At 43.4% G+C, this 18,140-nt stretch overlaps 1 protein-coding gene across 9 annotated transcripts in view; it reads left to right on the top strand.

Moving 5' to 3' along the window:
- The window catches only part of Dys (Dystrophin), a 447,573-nt gene that overhangs the window by 107,044 nt on the left and 322,389 nt on the right, over nucleotides 1–18,140 (top strand). For 6 of the 9 annotated variants that reach the window (XM_089570782.1, XM_089570779.1, XM_089570783.1 and 3 more), the window contains 8 exons: nucleotides 8,973–9,034; nucleotides 9,128–9,220; nucleotides 10,466–10,543; nucleotides 11,192–11,284; nucleotides 11,906–11,997; nucleotides 12,958–13,038; nucleotides 13,179–13,294; nucleotides 14,263–14,402. In XM_089570782.1, the coding sequence (XP_089426908.1) occupies nucleotides 8,973–9,034; nucleotides 9,128–9,220; nucleotides 10,466–10,543; nucleotides 11,192–11,284; nucleotides 11,906–11,997; nucleotides 12,958–13,038; nucleotides 13,179–13,294; nucleotides 14,263–14,402 (755 nt within the window). Of the gene's footprint in view, nucleotides 1–2,570; nucleotides 2,745–8,972; nucleotides 9,035–9,127; nucleotides 9,221–10,465; nucleotides 10,544–11,191; nucleotides 11,285–11,905; nucleotides 11,998–12,957; nucleotides 13,039–13,178; nucleotides 13,295–14,262; nucleotides 14,403–15,531; nucleotides 15,690–18,140 lie in introns of those variants that run through there. The other 3 variants (XM_089570785.1, XM_089570781.1, XM_089570787.1) reach the window with 3 other exon arrangements.

Genomic DNA, 18,140 nt, shown 5'->3' with positions numbered 1-18,140 from the left:
CCCCGTATCGCAGAAAAACCGGCTTTGTCGTCAGTGTCGGCGTCTTTGGCCGAGTGCAAAAAATCCGCGAAAAATCCCCAGAGGGACAACCTAGGGGGCAGGTGGGCCATCAGGTCACGTGACCGTGTGACGTCATCGCAACCTGCCCACCGGGTTGTGAGCAAACGGCCCTTCGTGGCAGGCGTTAGTTAAATTAACGACTGGTTGCGACAGGTTGCTTGGGATGAGCAGGGTGGAGGGATGGAAGATAGGACGTCCCCTTTGAAACTGGGTGGTGGCAGTTTCTACCTTGCTTGGCTGTTTAAATAACTCTGTCACAAATTGATCCCGAAATTCGCCATTTTCCTTAAATACGTTTTCAGTCCCACACCTCTGCCCTTATGGCACCTCTCTGCTTTTGAGCCACCAATCTTCCATTCGCTTTTTGCTAACTTCCACCGCAGATTTATTTGCACGACTCTTGTTATCTGTAAATCCTAGGACCCCAGAGAGAGTGACTGTGCCCGCATCGACATCCGGATGGATGCCATCACATTCGAGTATGAGGGGTTCAATTGTTTGCACACAGATTTACCCCAGACAGCACATATGTCATCTTCTTCGTTAAATTTAGTTTTTTGTAGCTACGCGTTCCAAGACACCCTGATCTAGCTTCAAAGACTACGGCACTGCCTCTTGAGTTACCATATAACTGTTCCTGCCTGATCTTCCGGTTCCAATATCGATATAGTTTTACACTCTGCTTCTTTTCCATTGAATTAATCCAGTTTTTATCTTCCGCGTTTTACCTGTCGTTAGCATCCTGAGTCTCACAAGCCCCATCTGGTAGCAGCACCTGCCATCGCAGCGCATCGCTTAACTGCTAGCCGCACCACTCAGTCGCCAGGTGTGGTATGAGGACTGCCATGGATCTATGCAAGTGGAGAATGACTAATCCCGAATATATGTGTACTAACCCATTAACGCTCTGGCGTCATACCCTTAAGGTGGAGCTTCTGTTCCCTCCAGTTCTTTGCTCTTGCATGACTAATTCTGCAGGCAATCTCGAGTAAGGCCATTAAGCTTCGCGTTCGAAATATATATTGTAGTATTAAAATGGTATCGAAACATTTGCTACGCCTCAGTAAAGGGCGAACACCTCTACCGAAGAACTTGCCAGAACGCAGAGAACTCTCCTCAGAAGCCACTGCCTCTCAATATGGCGCCAAAAAAAAAAAAAAAACCGAAAAGAAAGAGTTGTCATGTAAATTCAGCACATTAATTTATTGTTATGGTACTCGATACCGAGGTCATCGACCTGCGTTGTTTTTTTGCACAAACGATAATGAGACATTAGTGTAAGCTTGGCATAAGAAGCTAAAAGTCTCCCGCGCCTGGGTGTTGGTGCGGCGTTTCGTAACGCGCGCGCGCAGAGAGCGAGAAAGAGGAAATGGGAGAGAAGAGAGATGAGTAGGAGAGAGATAGAGAGAAAGACAAATTGAGCGCACGAGCATTTTCGCCTGCCATCAGCGCTCAATTTCCCGTCGTCTGAGCTCTCGCAACTGCGCCGAGGTTGCGTGGACGACGTAACTCAACTGAGCATGCTTGTGTTCGTTGCGGTTGTGTGTAGAAAAAGCGCTTTCCTGGATTGGTTCAGCCGTTTTCCCTGTATACATCTACATATACCCTAACTCTGTTTGCTTTACGTGTTTTGCGTGTTACGTCACCTGTGTGCCTCAACGCCTGTCTCGGTCGAACTCACGCAGAGAAATTCTTATTGGCCAGTGAATCGCGGCGTCACGCTATTTTCCTCCACAGACCGTAGCTCCAGGAAAAAAAAAAAAAAAAAATAGGCGGAAGCTATAACATATATCACGCACTTTCCAGACGTATGGGGCCTAGAAGTCATGTTTTTGTCCGACTTTTGGAATATTAATGACTTCTACGTGTCAGGCTCATGGATGCGCTGTCCTCGTGTCTGCGGTTAGCTGCATGACCACACGGTCTCACACAGACTTCTGCACGCTCACGAAATTGACATTCCTACCAGCAGCTTTAAATGAAGTATTCAATTGCTAAATCACTTTCTCCAAGAGCCGTGTCGCTTGCTGTGTGTGTAATTTGAATTCTTTCGTCCTGTAGGCCTACCGCGCGCCAAGGTGCAATATGTGGATCCAGGTTCCTACTGAAACTTAGGCTGTATGGAGTCATTTCAACCCTAGTAACACATTAGCTGAATTCTGCCCGTAGCAAAATTAAATGCCTCTTCTGTAGAAATACTACTAGCCGCTCGCGCTTCTGCTGCACCCTGAGGACCCTAACGCCCAACACCTGTACGTGTGCTCGCTTTCATGACGCTTCAAACGCCGCCGCGCATCTCTCTTTTTGAAAGCCCGTCAACGGACGGCGTCTTGCTTTACAAAAAACCGCAAGGGCGTCGAAAAACACGGCCACTAAAAAGACCGATGCAGCGGGCCGGACTGCTGGGCGGCCGACGCGCGTCGCGGTCAGCTGTTCGTAGCCGGCGCGTCGCGCTTCACACGCCGTCGGCGCCTGGCGTGCAAAGCATGTAGGGATACGTGCCCTCCCATTTCCTCCTCCATCGGACGCCGCGCCGACGCCCGAACGCGGGTGTTCGTGTATGCGGACCGCGTGGCCGCGTGTGTGTTGCCCTCCGCGAACACCGGACACCAGCTCCTTCGTCGAGCCGTCTTGCGCGGTGTAGTGCGGAATACATGTGCACGACATGGATTCGCCGGTCGCAGGTAAGCGCACCTGCGCGGCGCGCGCTGTCAGCGAGCGTGGCACAAAAGAATTCACGCGACGAGCCGCCTCGCCTCGCTTTTGCTGCGTTTACGGCGTGAGTTGCAAGCTAGCGTCGTCCGTAGCGCGACGGTGGTGCTCTCCGGCGGCCTCGACTGGCTGGCCGGCTGGCTTGTGTGTGTTCTTTTTGTGTTGTTGCTGCCGTCGCTGCGGCTCTCGCATTTCTCTTTCCTTCTTTCTTTTTGTTGTTTAGGTGGGGTGAAGTTTGCACTTGAACGATAACGCTTGTGATACTGGTTTCTCTTGGGCATCCGAGTATATGCGTGCTTCGCCGCCCTGCTGCCGTCGAGCTAGGCGTCAGTTGCTGGAATTGTAGCACTTTGGTTCCAGTTTAGAGGGCCGAAGAAAACTTCGTATAGTTCGCAATGTTCTTTCAAGTGGCCGCTGTAGTTAGCGGCTGCGCAGCATCGGTTATGCAGACACAAGAATTAATGTGCCTTATACTTTTATACACTTGCGTAAACTTCAGCGGGCGATGTTTGCTGAGCGCAGAGAGCTTACCGTCCCGATCGAAAAAGTGGTTGTCGAATGCGTGTGCATCGAAGCAGCCTGTATCTCGAAAGGGGCGTGAGCCGGAGCATTATCGTAGTCTTATAATTGATGCTGCTCTCTAGGGCTTACCTATTCTTTTTCTTTTACGTAACGGGCCATTGCGAGTGCGCGTGCGTGAATTTTTAAACAGCGGCCGGACTTCGGCTGCTCGGAACGGGATGATGTGCCGCGATCGCGCGCTGTGCCCCCCTCTCGATTGTTTTTGTTCTGTTTTGGCTCGACTCCAGCGTCTGTTTCGGTTTCTTTGTATGGTGTCCCATCTGTGGCAGCTTGTGTGCGATTGCACTGGGAAAACGTTTTGTTTCGATCCGATTACGCGGACGTGTAATATTTCGTTCCCGCCGCGTTTTTTTAAGGGCGTGCACGGAACAACTTTGAAAACAGGTGGCAGTTGACGTGCTGCCAGGTAGTGTATGGAGTTACGCCTCGATTTTAGAAATGAACAGAATTGAAATCGGATGCGTCCTGCACTCATGTAGGCATCAATAAATGAACGTCACGTTGTTTTAGTTCACTGCTGGGTTTCCGATCGTACGTACTGTACCCGTCGTTCCGAGTTGGCGAGCTTTTTCGCGGCGGCATGCTTCTCAACTAGCTATCGGGCGCGGGTGGTTAAGGAACGTCATTTATAAGCTGTATTCACGTTTGTTACATACATGGAACTCTCGTTATATCGAACGCGCTTAATTCGAACTAACTATTTGGTCCACTTAACATCAAGCATATTAAAAGGCTTCCTGTTAATGCAAACTTCGTATAATTTTAGCAAATTTTTGGCCGTCTTCAAGATGCAGTTATCGAGAGTGCTTCCAAATATAATCTCTGGTATGTGTAATGAAGCTAGTAACTTATTATCGTTCATCTGTTTTTCTGAACCCTTAACTTTCAGATCCGATGTTTTACAGAAAACAGACTAATAATTAGGTGTTACTTTCTGGTTCAGAAACGATGTAGAAATGGGATTTTTCTTAAAACTGTTGCACAATTCGAGAATTTATCCGGTAAGCCATTACTCCGACCAACATAATTACCTAGCTGTGAGCTGGTCTGCTACAAGACATGAAATAGTTTAATTCAACAAACGAACTATTAAGGCTAGGCTACAACTAGGAAACGTTTAACCAGCTAAAATGTTTCCTTTTTTTTTTGGCTCCTGTAACCTATTTCATTTTCTCTTATCTCCATTTGTGACATTTCCGCATTTGTACTCTAGGAAGACGAGCAGTGCCATAGCGGCCGTTTTTCACTTACAGCAGCTTTAGAACAATGTAAGCTAGCGAGGGATAGCATTTAATACAGTGATGCTAACTCGTATTTTGGAGTTATAATTTCGATGGAGGCGAAATTCTAGAGGCCCGTGTATTGTGCAATATCAGTGCACGTTAAAGAACCCCAGATGGTTGAAATTTCCGGAGCCCTTCACTACGGCGTCCCTCATAGCCTAGACGCTTTGGGACGTTAAACCCCCCATAAACCATAAACCAAACTTCTGATGGCCACTGGCTGACCCTGTACAGAAGCGAAATCCTGCCTTATACGAAATGGGCTAAATGTAGGTTAGAAGAAGGCGACACGAAAATTATTGACAACTGTGGAAACTGTGCCGAAATGGATGCAATGTAGGGCTGTTCGTGTATGGCACCTCAGTTAAGCTGTTTTTCGGCAGAGATCAGGATTAACTTATAAGAAGATGAAGTGCTAGGTATAGCCCAATTGTCCCAAAGCTCTGTAGAGGTGCAGGAGTGAGAAGAATTTGTTTTATATTCCAGCCCCCACAAGTTGCCCGGTATTTGCATATGCGTACTTAGTGTGCATTTTTAATATTTATTTTACATGTTCGTTGCAGCCAAGCACACCTTACAAAGAAAGTTAATCGTGTAGGTGGATGCATATATGTAGGCCTGAGCAGGTATGCTTTAATGCAAGTTATCAGCTTTGAGTATTTTGTTTATACTTATAGCATACTGTGGTTACATTTGTATTAAGGCACTCTCTGCATTAACTTTCAAGAGGAACAGTTCAGTGCATTCTAGACTTGACAACACATTTGAACTTTTGAAGTGAACAGATGTGGCAGAAAGCCATAGCTGAACCTTATCGTCTAGAAAGAAGCTGCTTGCAGTGTACAAAATCATATGCATTCTTTCTTGTGTAATGGTAGATTATTGATCCAGTAATGTGAATAGTGATCACCTTAATGGATGTCCTGATATGAAGCCACATGTACAAGGAATAAGGTGACTAGTGTAGCTGGATCATTGGACATTCTCTGTTGTCTAGATGGAGGCTGCGCCATTATGTAACAAGCATGGGAGAGAACATAATGACAGATTCAGTAATTTATGTAAGTGGTGGATATTTCAAACACAGACGAAAAGCAAACACACGAAAGGAACACGAAGTCAATACAAAACAGAGTTAAAATAACATCAAACACGAAAATAAAAAGAAAAAAAGAATGAAACACAAACATGTGAAAAAAAAAAAGGTAACCAGGGGCAATAGAAACAGTGATAAAGCAGAAAACAATGTTAAGAGCAGATGAAACTGCGATACATTTTAAACATTACTGGGACAATAAATGTACACATAGATGTTTTTTAAACTCTCCAGGATCAGCGAAAGAGATTATGTTGTCAGGAAGATCATTCCAGAGCTTAATTGCTCTAGGTAACGCAGAAGAATTAAAGAACTATCGTATCATACTAGAAGAATTTCTAGGATGACATGCTGTTTGGACTAGTGGATACCTCATTGCTGTTTTTTGAAAATATTCTTAAACCAGCACTGTTCCTTTGTCATGAAAGCTATTGAAAATACTTCCTCAGCACAAGTCCGGTAGCACTCGGGAATCGCCCAACTTTAGACACGCAAGCCGCTGTGGCTCAGTGGTTATGGTGCTCGGCTGCTGACCCGAAAGACGCGAGTTCGATTCTGGCCACGGCGGTTGAATTTCTATGGAGGCGAAATCCTAGAGGCCTGTGTACTTTGGATGTTGGTGCACGTTAATGAACCCCAGATGGTCGAAATTTCCGGAGCCCTTCACTACGGCGTCTCTCATAGCCCGAGTCGTTTTGGGACCTTATACCTTATACACCAAACCGAACCAACTTTAGACATATTTTCCTGACGACCCATTCGTGTAAATTGCTAGAACATATCATTTTCACCCCTATCGTAGTTTTCTTGAGTCAACAGTATCCTCAGTAGCCTCCAGCATGGCTTTCATCATGGATTCAGCACCACCACACATTAATTGAATTCCCTCTCAACTTCTTTTGTTTCCTTGATATGGGTGAACAGATTGACTGCACATTTATAAACTTATCATAATAGGCATTTGACAACACTATCTGTCAGTGAAAACTCCTGCAAAAGCTTATTTATTTAGTATGTTAAAAAAACCGTAGTCTTGTTGACTGGATGGCTAGGTTTCTTTCCCAATGCTCACAGTATGTATATTTCAATTCCACTAAATCATCAGCCGTTGACTTTTCATCAAGTGTCCCGTAGGGTTCTCTTCTGGGTCCACTTTTTTTATTGTTATACGTAAGTGACTTACTACTTAATGTAATAACAAGCACATGGCTGTATGCTTGGCATTTGTTTGCTATATCACACCAGTATTGATACCTTTTTAATACGTCTTTTTCAAACTGCAAGTGGTGCTCTACATGGCAAATAACCATTAATTCCTCCAAAACTCTTCAAACGCACATCATTCCTTATCCACATATTCATTCAAAGAAAGTTATCTAAAAAGAGTGCTAGAATATAAGATGTGTCTTGGTCTAAACAGGTCAGTATGATCGTGTTATTCTACTAGGTACTAAGTTACATACAAAACCATCCGCCCAATCTTGGAATACGGCTGCTTCGATTGTGATCCTCATAAGCTTGGGGATGCAAAAAAATTAAGATCAGTTCAGAAAAAGGCTGTTCTTATTATATTTCACCGATATGACACAGATTTTTCACCTTGTTCTCATGTGTCTAATCTGGGGCTCACTCCACTTTCTTCACGTCGTCACATTGAACGTTCAAAGTTCTTGCACCCATTAACAAGTGATTTAGTCACTTGGCAACTGATTAAAATGCCCTAAACCATTGTTGTTACAAAACTCACAAATTAAACATTTCACCCTCCAGTCTTTGTACTGACTTCTCCAAATACAGCTTTTCCTGCACACTATAGAAACTTGGAACTCTCTTCCTTGTCCTAATCATGCCCTGCCTCTGGAAGAAATTTTATATTGTGCAGTTTGTAGCTGTCATGTTCTTACTGTGCATTTTCTTGTACTTTCATGGTATCTCATATGCTGCTGACTTTTATGATTTATTTGTGCATTTCGCCACAAATTTTGCCAGTTTGTCATCATTGTTATATCACTTGGTACTCTAAATTTGCGCAGAAACTTCCACAATTGAGATGCAGGGGCACATTCGCGAACTAATGAAATGTGATACTTCAGGTCTTATGTGTATTTCATGCTGTCCGATGCAGGTGTTTTTTTTTAGTTTATTTGTTTTTTAAGTATATATATGAAATAGTATATATATGAAACATCAATCCGCCGGCACGCATTTCCCTCCGCATTGGTCATCCCCTTCAAGTAGCCCGGCCATGTACGCGTACAACTACATTTGCATCGTCATTCTTTCCACGCTCAGCCAAGGACTGGAACAGCCTTCCACACGACATCGCCGCAATCACCTGCCCATCAACATTTGCGAACTGTTTAACTGCTACCTTTAACAGCGAATAATATTTGTATCTTACGTTTTTTCTTTGTTTATTTAATCTGATTTTTCAATGTAACCCACCCCTTATGTAATACCCCCAATCCTGGGGGCCTTTAAGGTAATAAAGTGAAGTGAAGTGAAGTGTTAACATATTGTATGTTCAAGTGGGAGAGTGTTTATACGTAAGGTGTAACAGTGAACATGGTACATAAATCAGCAATAATCACAGATATCCACAACAGTGCTTTCAGGTAGAGGCTGTAACAGTGCTTGTGTCACTCAAATGTTTTGGTAGCCTCCTGAAATAATTGCGCTTCACCATGGCATACAGTTTCTTGAAAGCCATATACTTGGATCAACTTGCTCATTTTTAACAAGTGTATACCGTATAGCGGTGCGATTGTACCCTGTAATGTAAAACCGCTGGCCACTGCGCTTTTTCCTAAAGTTTTTGTCTCTAGCAGTTTTGCTGCGTTTAGAAAGTAAGGGCTTGTTGAAGTTTAAAGTTTTCTGAACAAAAGCTTGCAATTTTTTTTAGACATCTGAGAGTATTGTCCAGTGATAATCATGTGACGACTGGAAGAGATACTTGGTATTATCAGCGAATTATAAGGTCTTGCAATCAGAACTGCTTAACTACTATTTCTTAGTATTCACGTGCTTAACGAGAAGATGTCTCTGCACGTTAGGCTATACTGAAATACTTATTGACTTTTCATAACTGTCAGCTTAGTGGTTTCTGACTGAGTTGGTAATGACATTAACAGACCTATGACATCTTATAATTAGAAAATGTGCCACTAATTAGAAAATGTGCACTCTTTTTTTATCTATATGTTTATCATTTTGTCTTTGTTTCTTTTTTTTGTCTGCAGACGAACGAGAGGATGTGCAAAGAAAAACTTTTACGAAGTGGATCAATTCACAGCTTGCCAAGGTATGTATTTTTCTGTATCTGAGAGTTGGGAAATGTAGAGTGTGTCCTGTTTTAGATTTTTTACCAATTTCCAAACCCTTTTTCTATCCATAGGCTGACCAGCCTCTTGTGAACGACCTCTTTCTAGACTTCAGAGATGGAACTAGGCTGTTGACATTGCTCGAGGTCCTTTGTGGTCAACAACTGGTATGATACGGGCTTTAATGTACATTTAACTGCCAGTGTGGGGTAAAGTAAGATGTTTCAAAAACTAATAAATAACCTAAACCAAGAAGTAAGCACTAGCTTTGCATGGTTTTTGAGATTTTGCATGTACACAATGAGAATGCAAAAAAAAAAATCAATCCTATCTGTTATCTTTAGTGTAGAAAACATAGTTGGAGCTTAGAGTAAAGAAAGTTGGGCGTTTTTATTCAGAAAAGTACACTGGTACAGAAAAAACAAGCTGATACAGGGAGACATTGAGACCAAATATTGACTGATTAAATTTAACATAGAGTAAATGGTTAAAGGGTTGATTCTAGGTTTGAGAACAAAAAGGTGCATGCCATTTTATTTCATACATGCCTGTTAACAAGCATATATCATTGCTGTTAAAATATTTTCAGCGTAATACTGCTTGCTGTTAGTGCGAGTCACAGACAGATGTCCTGATTATGCGTTGTCAGCCATTACAGAATGTTTAATAGACCGAGCGCTGTGTTAGCATTGTGTATTTAAAGGACACTGTGGATGAATTGAATTTAGCTTATATTGTTTTATTGCTGCATTCTAATAGCGAACAGTGTGTTTTCGCTGAGAGCGAAGCTTTTGTAAGGTAGAAAAAGTAAAGAAATGAAATGGAGAAATCTCCTCTACAGGCCATTTTTGCAAGGAAAGTGCGATGATGTCAAGCATTGTTTTCATTGTGGGTCTCTGAGGCTAGCCCTCTCTGCCGTCTTTTTCTAGCCTGTAATCACAGAGTCCTTAACGCTTTTGATGTCATCATCAATGTCGCGAGTGTGAATCCAGGGCCTAGAAAATGCTTATGTTCCATTTTAAACTCAGAATGTTTTAGACCAATAAATACGTGCTTGGATGCCAAACAGACATCATTAGGGCCACTAAAAGCTAAACAGTCTTATTTATCAAGGAAAAAAAATTGCATGGAGTTATCCTGAGGGTGTCTTTAATATTTTCTTGGATATATTTGTCATGCAGCTCAGTCTTTAAATGCGCATTGTGTATAATAAGCATTATTCACAACAGCGCACGAAACACGGACAAAAGGGGGGAGAATCGACAACACAAGTGCTTGTGTTGTCGATTCTCCCCCCTGTTGTCCGTGTTTCGTGCGCTGTTGTGGATAATGAACCAGTACCAACTGGCCCAACTTTCTTCACTGATCAATTTTATAATAAGCCTACTGCAATGGTTCCTGTGTCTCAACAGAAACGAGAAAGAGGAAATCTAAGAGTTCATCATATCAACAATGTTAGCAGAGCACTTCAAGTTTTGGAAGCTAACAATGTAAGTATAAGTATTTGCCAGTTACCATAACTTTGCCTACTTATTGAAAATGTCCAGTGGCAACTGTAACACTTAATTTAAGCTTTCCTTGACTCTTCTATGTCTGAAAGTGTAGCGGCTTTAGTTTGTTTATTGTCAAGACTGCGAGTATGAAATTATTTAATGCTGCCTGTTAAAGTAGTACATTTGAGTGCGGTCCATGACTGAGCAATTACTCCTGGAGAAATGGCTGAATGTGTTAGCATGGGCAGGCTTGATAATGCAGTTTCATGGTGGCAGCTTTTCCCTTTTGTGTACTTTTCTTGCTTTATGATCGATTTTAATGCATTGTTGCTGTGCATTGCAGAAGTTTTACACAGTATTCATTGTAGTATTGTATTGTCTGTTTAAAACACGGTGTAGGTGCGCTAATGCCTGATGCCTGCTCACGGGCTTTCTATGGGAGACAAAAGACCCAAGTTTTCCGAGTGCATTCATGAAGTGGAGTATTGCACTTGCACGCATGTGTATCTCACTGAGGAAAGACGTGCTCTTACTATGTGTTTAAATTACATGTATACCTTTCTCATTGGTTTGTTGCAATAGTTGATGGAATTTTGGCTTTGCAGCAGCATATTGGAAACATGTGAATCTGTTTGCTGCTTCCAGGTAAAGCTTGTCAATATCAGCACAAATGATATTGTTGATGGCAATCCAAAGCTCACATTAGGCCTTATCTGGAGTATTATCCTTCACTGGCAGGTATGTGACAAAATAAGTGATCATTCATGTCTGTGCAGTTGCTTTGCCCGTATAGCCACATCATCATGCGTATCATGTGCATGTGCACCACATTGCTCCTGAAAAAAACACATCTATCTCACTGGGGGTCTGCACTTTATCGTGTAAAGAACATTTTGCTCATTAGCGTTCATATGTTAACGCAGTCATGAGCATGTAACTTTTTCTTGTCAGTAACTTAGTAGTACTGCATTCCATGGATGGTTATAATGGTTGTATCCAAACAAAGTATGTTTGCTTTTACATTGCTGTTTATGCAAGCTGTTAAACATGGGTTATATGTACTCCTTTTAGTTCATTAACTGCATTTCATTCTATCTTCTGGGACATTATTTAGTTGCCGATATTTTCCATTAGTTTAAAGAGGTAAATGGAAATATTTTGAAGCAAGGTTTTTTAGAAAAGTTTTGTGTTGCTGGTCATTCAGGACTCATGTGAAGTTTTTCTCCTTGGGCGAGGTTCAGTCATTTAGTGGATAATAGTTGAAGCTATGGTTTGATCTGTGTGGCACATACAGTGTTGAATAGCAATGCCAAGTGGTGTTTCTGGCTACTGCTGTACATTATTTTCTTTCCTCTTCAGGTTCATGGTGTATTGAAAAGGGCATCCAGTGATGTCCATCAAACAAACCTGGAGAAAACTCTTCTGGCCTGGTGCAGAGATGTCACCAAAGGGTGTGTTTTACCACGCAACTTTTGTCAATATATGTGCTTACCTTCTTGCACATCAACACCGTCATCATAATTACCATCACGATCATGATCGTAATTATGATAGGAAAATTCCAAAGCGCCTTCTCAAGTTTTTTGTCTTATGTCTCATCCAAAACTTAATTCCCATGAATCAAGCAAGACTGTTATGTTTCATTCTTTGTATTAGTGGTTACTAACAGCTTGATGCCTTTAGCACGGTTCAGTGCGTTAAGTAAAAGCCCAAAGACCACACATTTGTGATGGGAAAGAACGTAGTGCATGGCATAGAATGGCAGAAGTTCAGGCTTAACACAAGGACTGTAGATAATGGCATAAACAGTTAAGTGCCCCATGTGACCACAGTGGAGAATCTAGGGGAGATTGTGCAAGCTTGAGAGGAGCACTTGTATGAAGGAGTTCCAACCTAAGGAAGCGTGTAAAGTAGTAGAGAAGTGTTGGAAAGGCGTAAAATATTAAGGGTGTGCAGAAAGCGAGAGTTGCATGTGACCAGCCAAATGTGTACAGTCAATTAGTTAAGTGACCGGAATGAATAAAAAAAGTGCTGAACTTTGTCAAGAGGACAGTGTACGAAAACTGATAGCGCTAAGAGTGGTGTAAAATATGTTGCTCATGCACAGCTTTGCAAAGACAACAGAACTCTTAGCTTTTTTTTTTGTTTTATCTCTGAATGCATACACATCAAACTGAGGAAATTGGTTGTGTTGTACATGGTGCCTATTGGTCTTTATTGGTCTGGTGCCTATGCGTAGACTACACTGATAAAAGGGGTTATGGTGCATTGCTGTGTGCCATTTAAATTCCCTCCTTCTTGCAGTTCATGACAACAGATTTTGGTTATAAGTGTGCTATTTGCTGCTGTGCTGATGCCTGTTGATTATGTGAATTTGCCGTGTCATTGATATGCCTTGTGTCTCTTTTTAGATACATTGGAGTGGAAATCAGGAATTTCACGACAAGCTGGATCGATGGCCTTGCATTCAATGCCATTATACATAAGTTCAGGTAGGCTAGTTATAAAATTTAAATTTATGCATTTTCATATGAAAGCTGTGTTATTTATTCTTATCTTGGCTGGAAACGAAGACCTTATGCATTATTGTAACCCTGCGTTTGCTGTTGCCTCTTTTTTTCTTCGTGCCTAGGCCCGACCTGTTTGACTACAAGAGCCTGCTAAACAAAGACCCAAACTCTCGGCTGGAACATGCCTTTCAGTTTGCGGAAAAGCACTTGGGGATTGAGCGGCTGCTAGATCCTGAAGGTAATGAAATTCCCATGGATGCCGCTGCCGTCTGATCCCGCCCTAGAGCACCATTCATGTGTCTAAATACAGATGGCTAAACGTGCTTCTTTTAAGTATACTAGGTGGTGAGGTGCACTGTGGAGGCCAGACAGCTAAAAGCAGCACATTTGGCTACCTCTTCATTTTAACAACTTAGTAACCTTATTTATCATACCCACTGCTGTGGATTAGTGGTTAGCCGCCGCGGTGGCTCAGTGGTTATGGTGCTCGGCTGCTGACCCGAAAGACGCGGGTTCGATCCCGGCCACGGCGGTTGAATTTCTTTGGAGGAGAAATTCTAGAGGCCCATGTACTGTGCGCTGTCAGTGCACGTTAAAGAACCCCAGGTGGTCGAAATTTCCGGAGCCCTCCACTACGGCGGCTCTCATAGCCTTAGTCGCTTCGGGACGTTAAACCCCATGAACCAACCAACCATTAGTGGTTAGAGCGCTTGGATGCTGAGCTTGAGGACACGGGTTAAATCCCATTCCCAGTGGCTGTGTTCTGTGCAGAGGGTAGGAAAAGGGCAGGTAGGTTAAAAAAATCGGAGGGGACACTTAAGATCTCCCTTAAAGGTACAACACAAAAGTGATAACGGGTTAGTGCCCATATATGTGGAACTGAGAGGCCCATGTTCTGTGCGATGTCAATGCACTTTTAAGAACCCCAGGTGGTCGAAATTTCCGGAGGCCTTCACTACAGCGTCTCTCATAGCCGGAGTCGCTTTGGGACGTTAAACCCCCACATACCTTCAACCATCTGCTCATCTCTATCTCTTTTTCACCCGTTCCCTCATGACGCAGTTAAGCTGTCCACCGAGAAACGAGACAGTCATTGTGCTTTTCCTTTGCTCAAAGCCAGTGTTCATTTCATTTTCATAATTATCCTTGTTTCCTTGCTAAGCATCTTGCCCAAGCATGCCGTTTTTCTTCCTCTCTTGTTTGCAGATGTGAACACGCTTCATCCCGATAAAAAGTCCGTCATGATGTACGTCATGTGCTTTTTTCAAGTACTGCACCAGCAAAACATCCCTCTGCGAAAGGGCAGCTCATCAGAGTACTCGGATAGTGAAACTTCATTTCATCAGGTGAGCGCGGTCCCTTCGCCTTTTTTAGGGTTTTGAGTGTTTGGGAGTATCTGCTGGTGCATACCTGTTTCAGCTGGATAGACAAATGGTTCACTTCATGAACTTTTAGCCAGTCGGTGTTTGTAATTTGTCTGCACTAACGTTGATGATGTATGTACTGATTTTGTTATTGCTTTTAGCTGTTTTGTTAAAAGGCATATTCACACTTTTTTTTCCATTTTGTAAAACATAGGAAAAGCTTTTCCTCAGATAGTTTGAACTGGAGCTGGTTTTTATATCGTTTAATATCGTTTAATATCGCTATTGTCACTATAGGTTTGTTGCCCTGCTTTTCACATGTACGTTGCCAGCTTTAGGGTAGTGCTCTGTATTGGACACACTGCACAGCACAAAAATCCTTATGTGGGGAGCAAAAGTTCTTTCTTTTCTTTTTTACCAGTCTTAGTGAAATTGCATAGTAGTGTTCTACTGTTTTTTATGCTCGTATCAAAATGTGTTGTTAGTTTCTGAGACATCTCAATAGGTTCTCAGTATAATTAGAAATTCTATTGTTTATGTATACTATGAAAAAGAAATGGCTCCACAAAAGCTATTTTTGAAGTGTGGATAGATAACTAGGAATGTAATGAGTAAGGAATGTAATATCGGAAGCAGATTTTTGACATGTCCATTGTCCGGCCATTGAATTTCGGTCTTCAAACTTTAGTTACCATGTGGTTTGTAATTGCAACAAAATAATTAATTATACTAGTTAAATTTTGAAAATATGCTCCCAGAATGGCATGCACGTCACGCTAAGCTCCTTACTGCAAAAGGAATTGTATTTCTAGCTGCTGTAGGTGCTAAGATAATAAACATGCAGAATTTTCATGAAAGTTGGCCAAAAACAGTACCTGAACTCTGGCTTGCCGATTTTCGACTCCTGGTTATGGTTAGGATCGTGAAAAAATGTTATGAAGCATATTAGTTCATAGTTTCCCTGTCTCACCGGTTCTTTCAAGTGCTCGGAGCACTTGAGTGCCATGTGCGAGGGTCTCTCTCTTTCCTCTGATAAGGCTGGAGTCTTATCGAGATAAGTGTGTCGTTGTCTTGCATGTCTGGCATAGTTTTTTCTTTACGAGCGGTCAGCTTTCGAGTGAAGTTGGAAGGCAACACCTCGTGCTGTTTGTGTTGGAACAGAATTTTGGCAAGGTGACAGCGGTGTAGTCTGTGCATGTGGTTTGTGTGCCAAAGTGTAGTTGCAACGGATTTGCTCTTGACCTTGTGTTTGGGATGTCAGATCTTCAGGTAGGCAGCTTAATGTGGACGTTGAGTATGGCTGTGACATTCCCTTCTTTTGACTCACATTCTTGGGAACCCTGGCATTCTTGTGTTCTGGTCTTCTGCCCTGCCTGTGTAAAATTACATTACTTTGCTGAACCTATTAGATGCTCATTTCTATTTTCTGTCGTGCTCCTAAAAATGTTTGGCACATCTATTTTCTGTTGTGCTGCTAAAAATGCTTGGCACATACAGACATGCTCAGCATGACTTGCAACAAGCAAGGTGTTGTTGGAGCTTCCATCATAAAGGAGCAGGTGTTTGTGGTGATTAAATTACATGCATATAGCTTTCCGCCGAAAGGGTGGGGCTCTCTGCAGTGTCTATGACGGTGCATGCAATTGTCTCAAAATGCGAACAGCACTACAGTTGTCAGCACGTTGTAAGCAATACTGAACACGATTGTACATCTGGCTCAACATATACATATTTGCAGACTATGGAAGATTTTAAGTGCTCTAAGTTGTTGCATGGAAGCACTTTCAGCACATTTAGTCTGATTGATTTTGTTATTCAGAAGAAAGCGAGGACATTCAGAAAGTGAAGAGTTAAATTGAACATAATCAGAAATAAATTATTAAATATGTCATTACTGTGAACTTTCTCTTCGTGTATGTTCAAGGTGTTCAGAATATACCGCCTATTGTTTTTATGCCACTCAAGTAAATCTGTAGTGGCTCTCTCGGTTCATAACAAGAAATGACCCTTGCCTTTTTTCACGCAGCATCTTGAAATATTGAGATTTATTCGGTGTAAAAGAAAATGTTGGCAAAATGTCGAGTAAATTTGGCTCCTGCCAGAAGTGTTGTAAAGCAGTTTTGCTTTATGCCTTCTAAGCAAATTTTGCGGCAAGCATGGCTTTGCTATCTGTTGCCTCTCGGTAACAAACAAATATGTGAAGATGTCATAAAGAAACACAATTACACAAGAAGAAAACACTGTTTGGGAGTACAAAGCGCATTGTACATTGCCTTGGTAAGTAATCTTAATATTGCCACGTATCATTGTAGTGTTTGTTCGTTCACGCTCAAGGCTGCAGGAAAGGGCTGTTATCATTTTTGTTCGTGACGAGAGAAGCGACCAGTCTAATCTCGATTGATCGCAGCCATGAAAGGCTGCATCTAGGTTTTTCCAGATTTCTGTAGATGATCTTGTCTTGTTATCTGGAAGTTTCCTTGCCGGCTTTAAATTGAGCGATGCCGCGTGCAGTGTACATTCATAGTTCGACGATTGACGAGCACGTTTGTTGCTTACGCCGCCGCCGAGTGATTCAGTTCTTTTGAGGGCGCAAGTCAGCCCAAATAAAGAGCTTCGTTTCCAAGTCTTGTTGGTGTATTCCTGACCGCTGGACTGCCGTCACTACAACGTGACATCTGGTGGAGGTGCTGGGTAGCCTTCCATGTACCGGACACCCCCAGCAAGTCGCGACGCCAGCCCTTCGAGTCATTCAACGGAGGACTTGACTCCAGTCTACCACGCAGCCTCTTGGAGCCTCCAGCCATGACTTACGCCGCAGCAGTGCGCCGTCCTGCACCTCTACGACGGCACCTAAGCCCCTATCGCCATTAGCCATCTGCGCTGGAGCGCCGCCCTCTCGCCCCAACTCGCCCGTCCTACGAGCGTCGCACACGGCCTAGGAAATGCGACGAGTGGAGAACACCCGACCAGCGCCGCCAACTATGCTTCCACTGCGGAGAAGCCGGTGACATTCTCCGGTACTGCCCATACAGGAGAATGGGCATCCGAGGATTTTCTTACGACGCCCCACGACCCCGACCTGGCCTGCGACCAACCGCAATCGAAGAGTTCTTGCGTCGGGAAGAATACTCATCGCCGAGCCGCCTATTTCGTTCTCCGTCGCCATCGTCACCGCGCTATGTATCTCCTAGCTGAGGCTACGCAGTGCGTGGACGCTCCCCCGGCCCCCGAAGGCTAAACTGAATAAAGCAGCCTCTGGAGGTGAGGTTGCTTCTGAGCGCAAGAACTAAGACCGTCCATCGACGAAAACACAAGACTATACCTCAACTACGACGACGACCCCTACGACGACGACCCCTACGACGACGACCCCTACGACGACGACCCCTACGACGACGGCCCCTACGACGACGGCCCCTACGACGACGGCCCCTACGACGCCGACCTCTACGACGACGACAACTACGACGACGACGACAACTTCGACGACGACGACAACTTCGACGACGACGACAACTGCGACGACGACGACAACTACGACGACGACAACTACGACAACACCGACGACGACGACACAGCCGGACTTGAAGCTTTTACCGCTGCCCTTAAACCTTATTACGAACGCTAAAGGACTCGAAGTTCCCATTCTCCGTGTTTATTTTCATTTTAAAGCATCGAGACGATGCTTCTTTGGAAGGGGGGTAATGCCACATATCATTG

The sequence above is a fragment of the Amblyomma mixtum genome, chromosome 2, assembly GCF_055824585.1.
Source record: "Amblyomma mixtum isolate Tamu chromosome 2, ASM5582458v1, whole genome shotgun sequence".
Classification (NCBI taxonomy): Eukaryota; Metazoa; Arthropoda; class Arachnida; order Ixodida; family Ixodidae; genus Amblyomma; species Amblyomma mixtum.
This window is presented reverse-complemented; position numbering and strand designations above follow the sequence as displayed.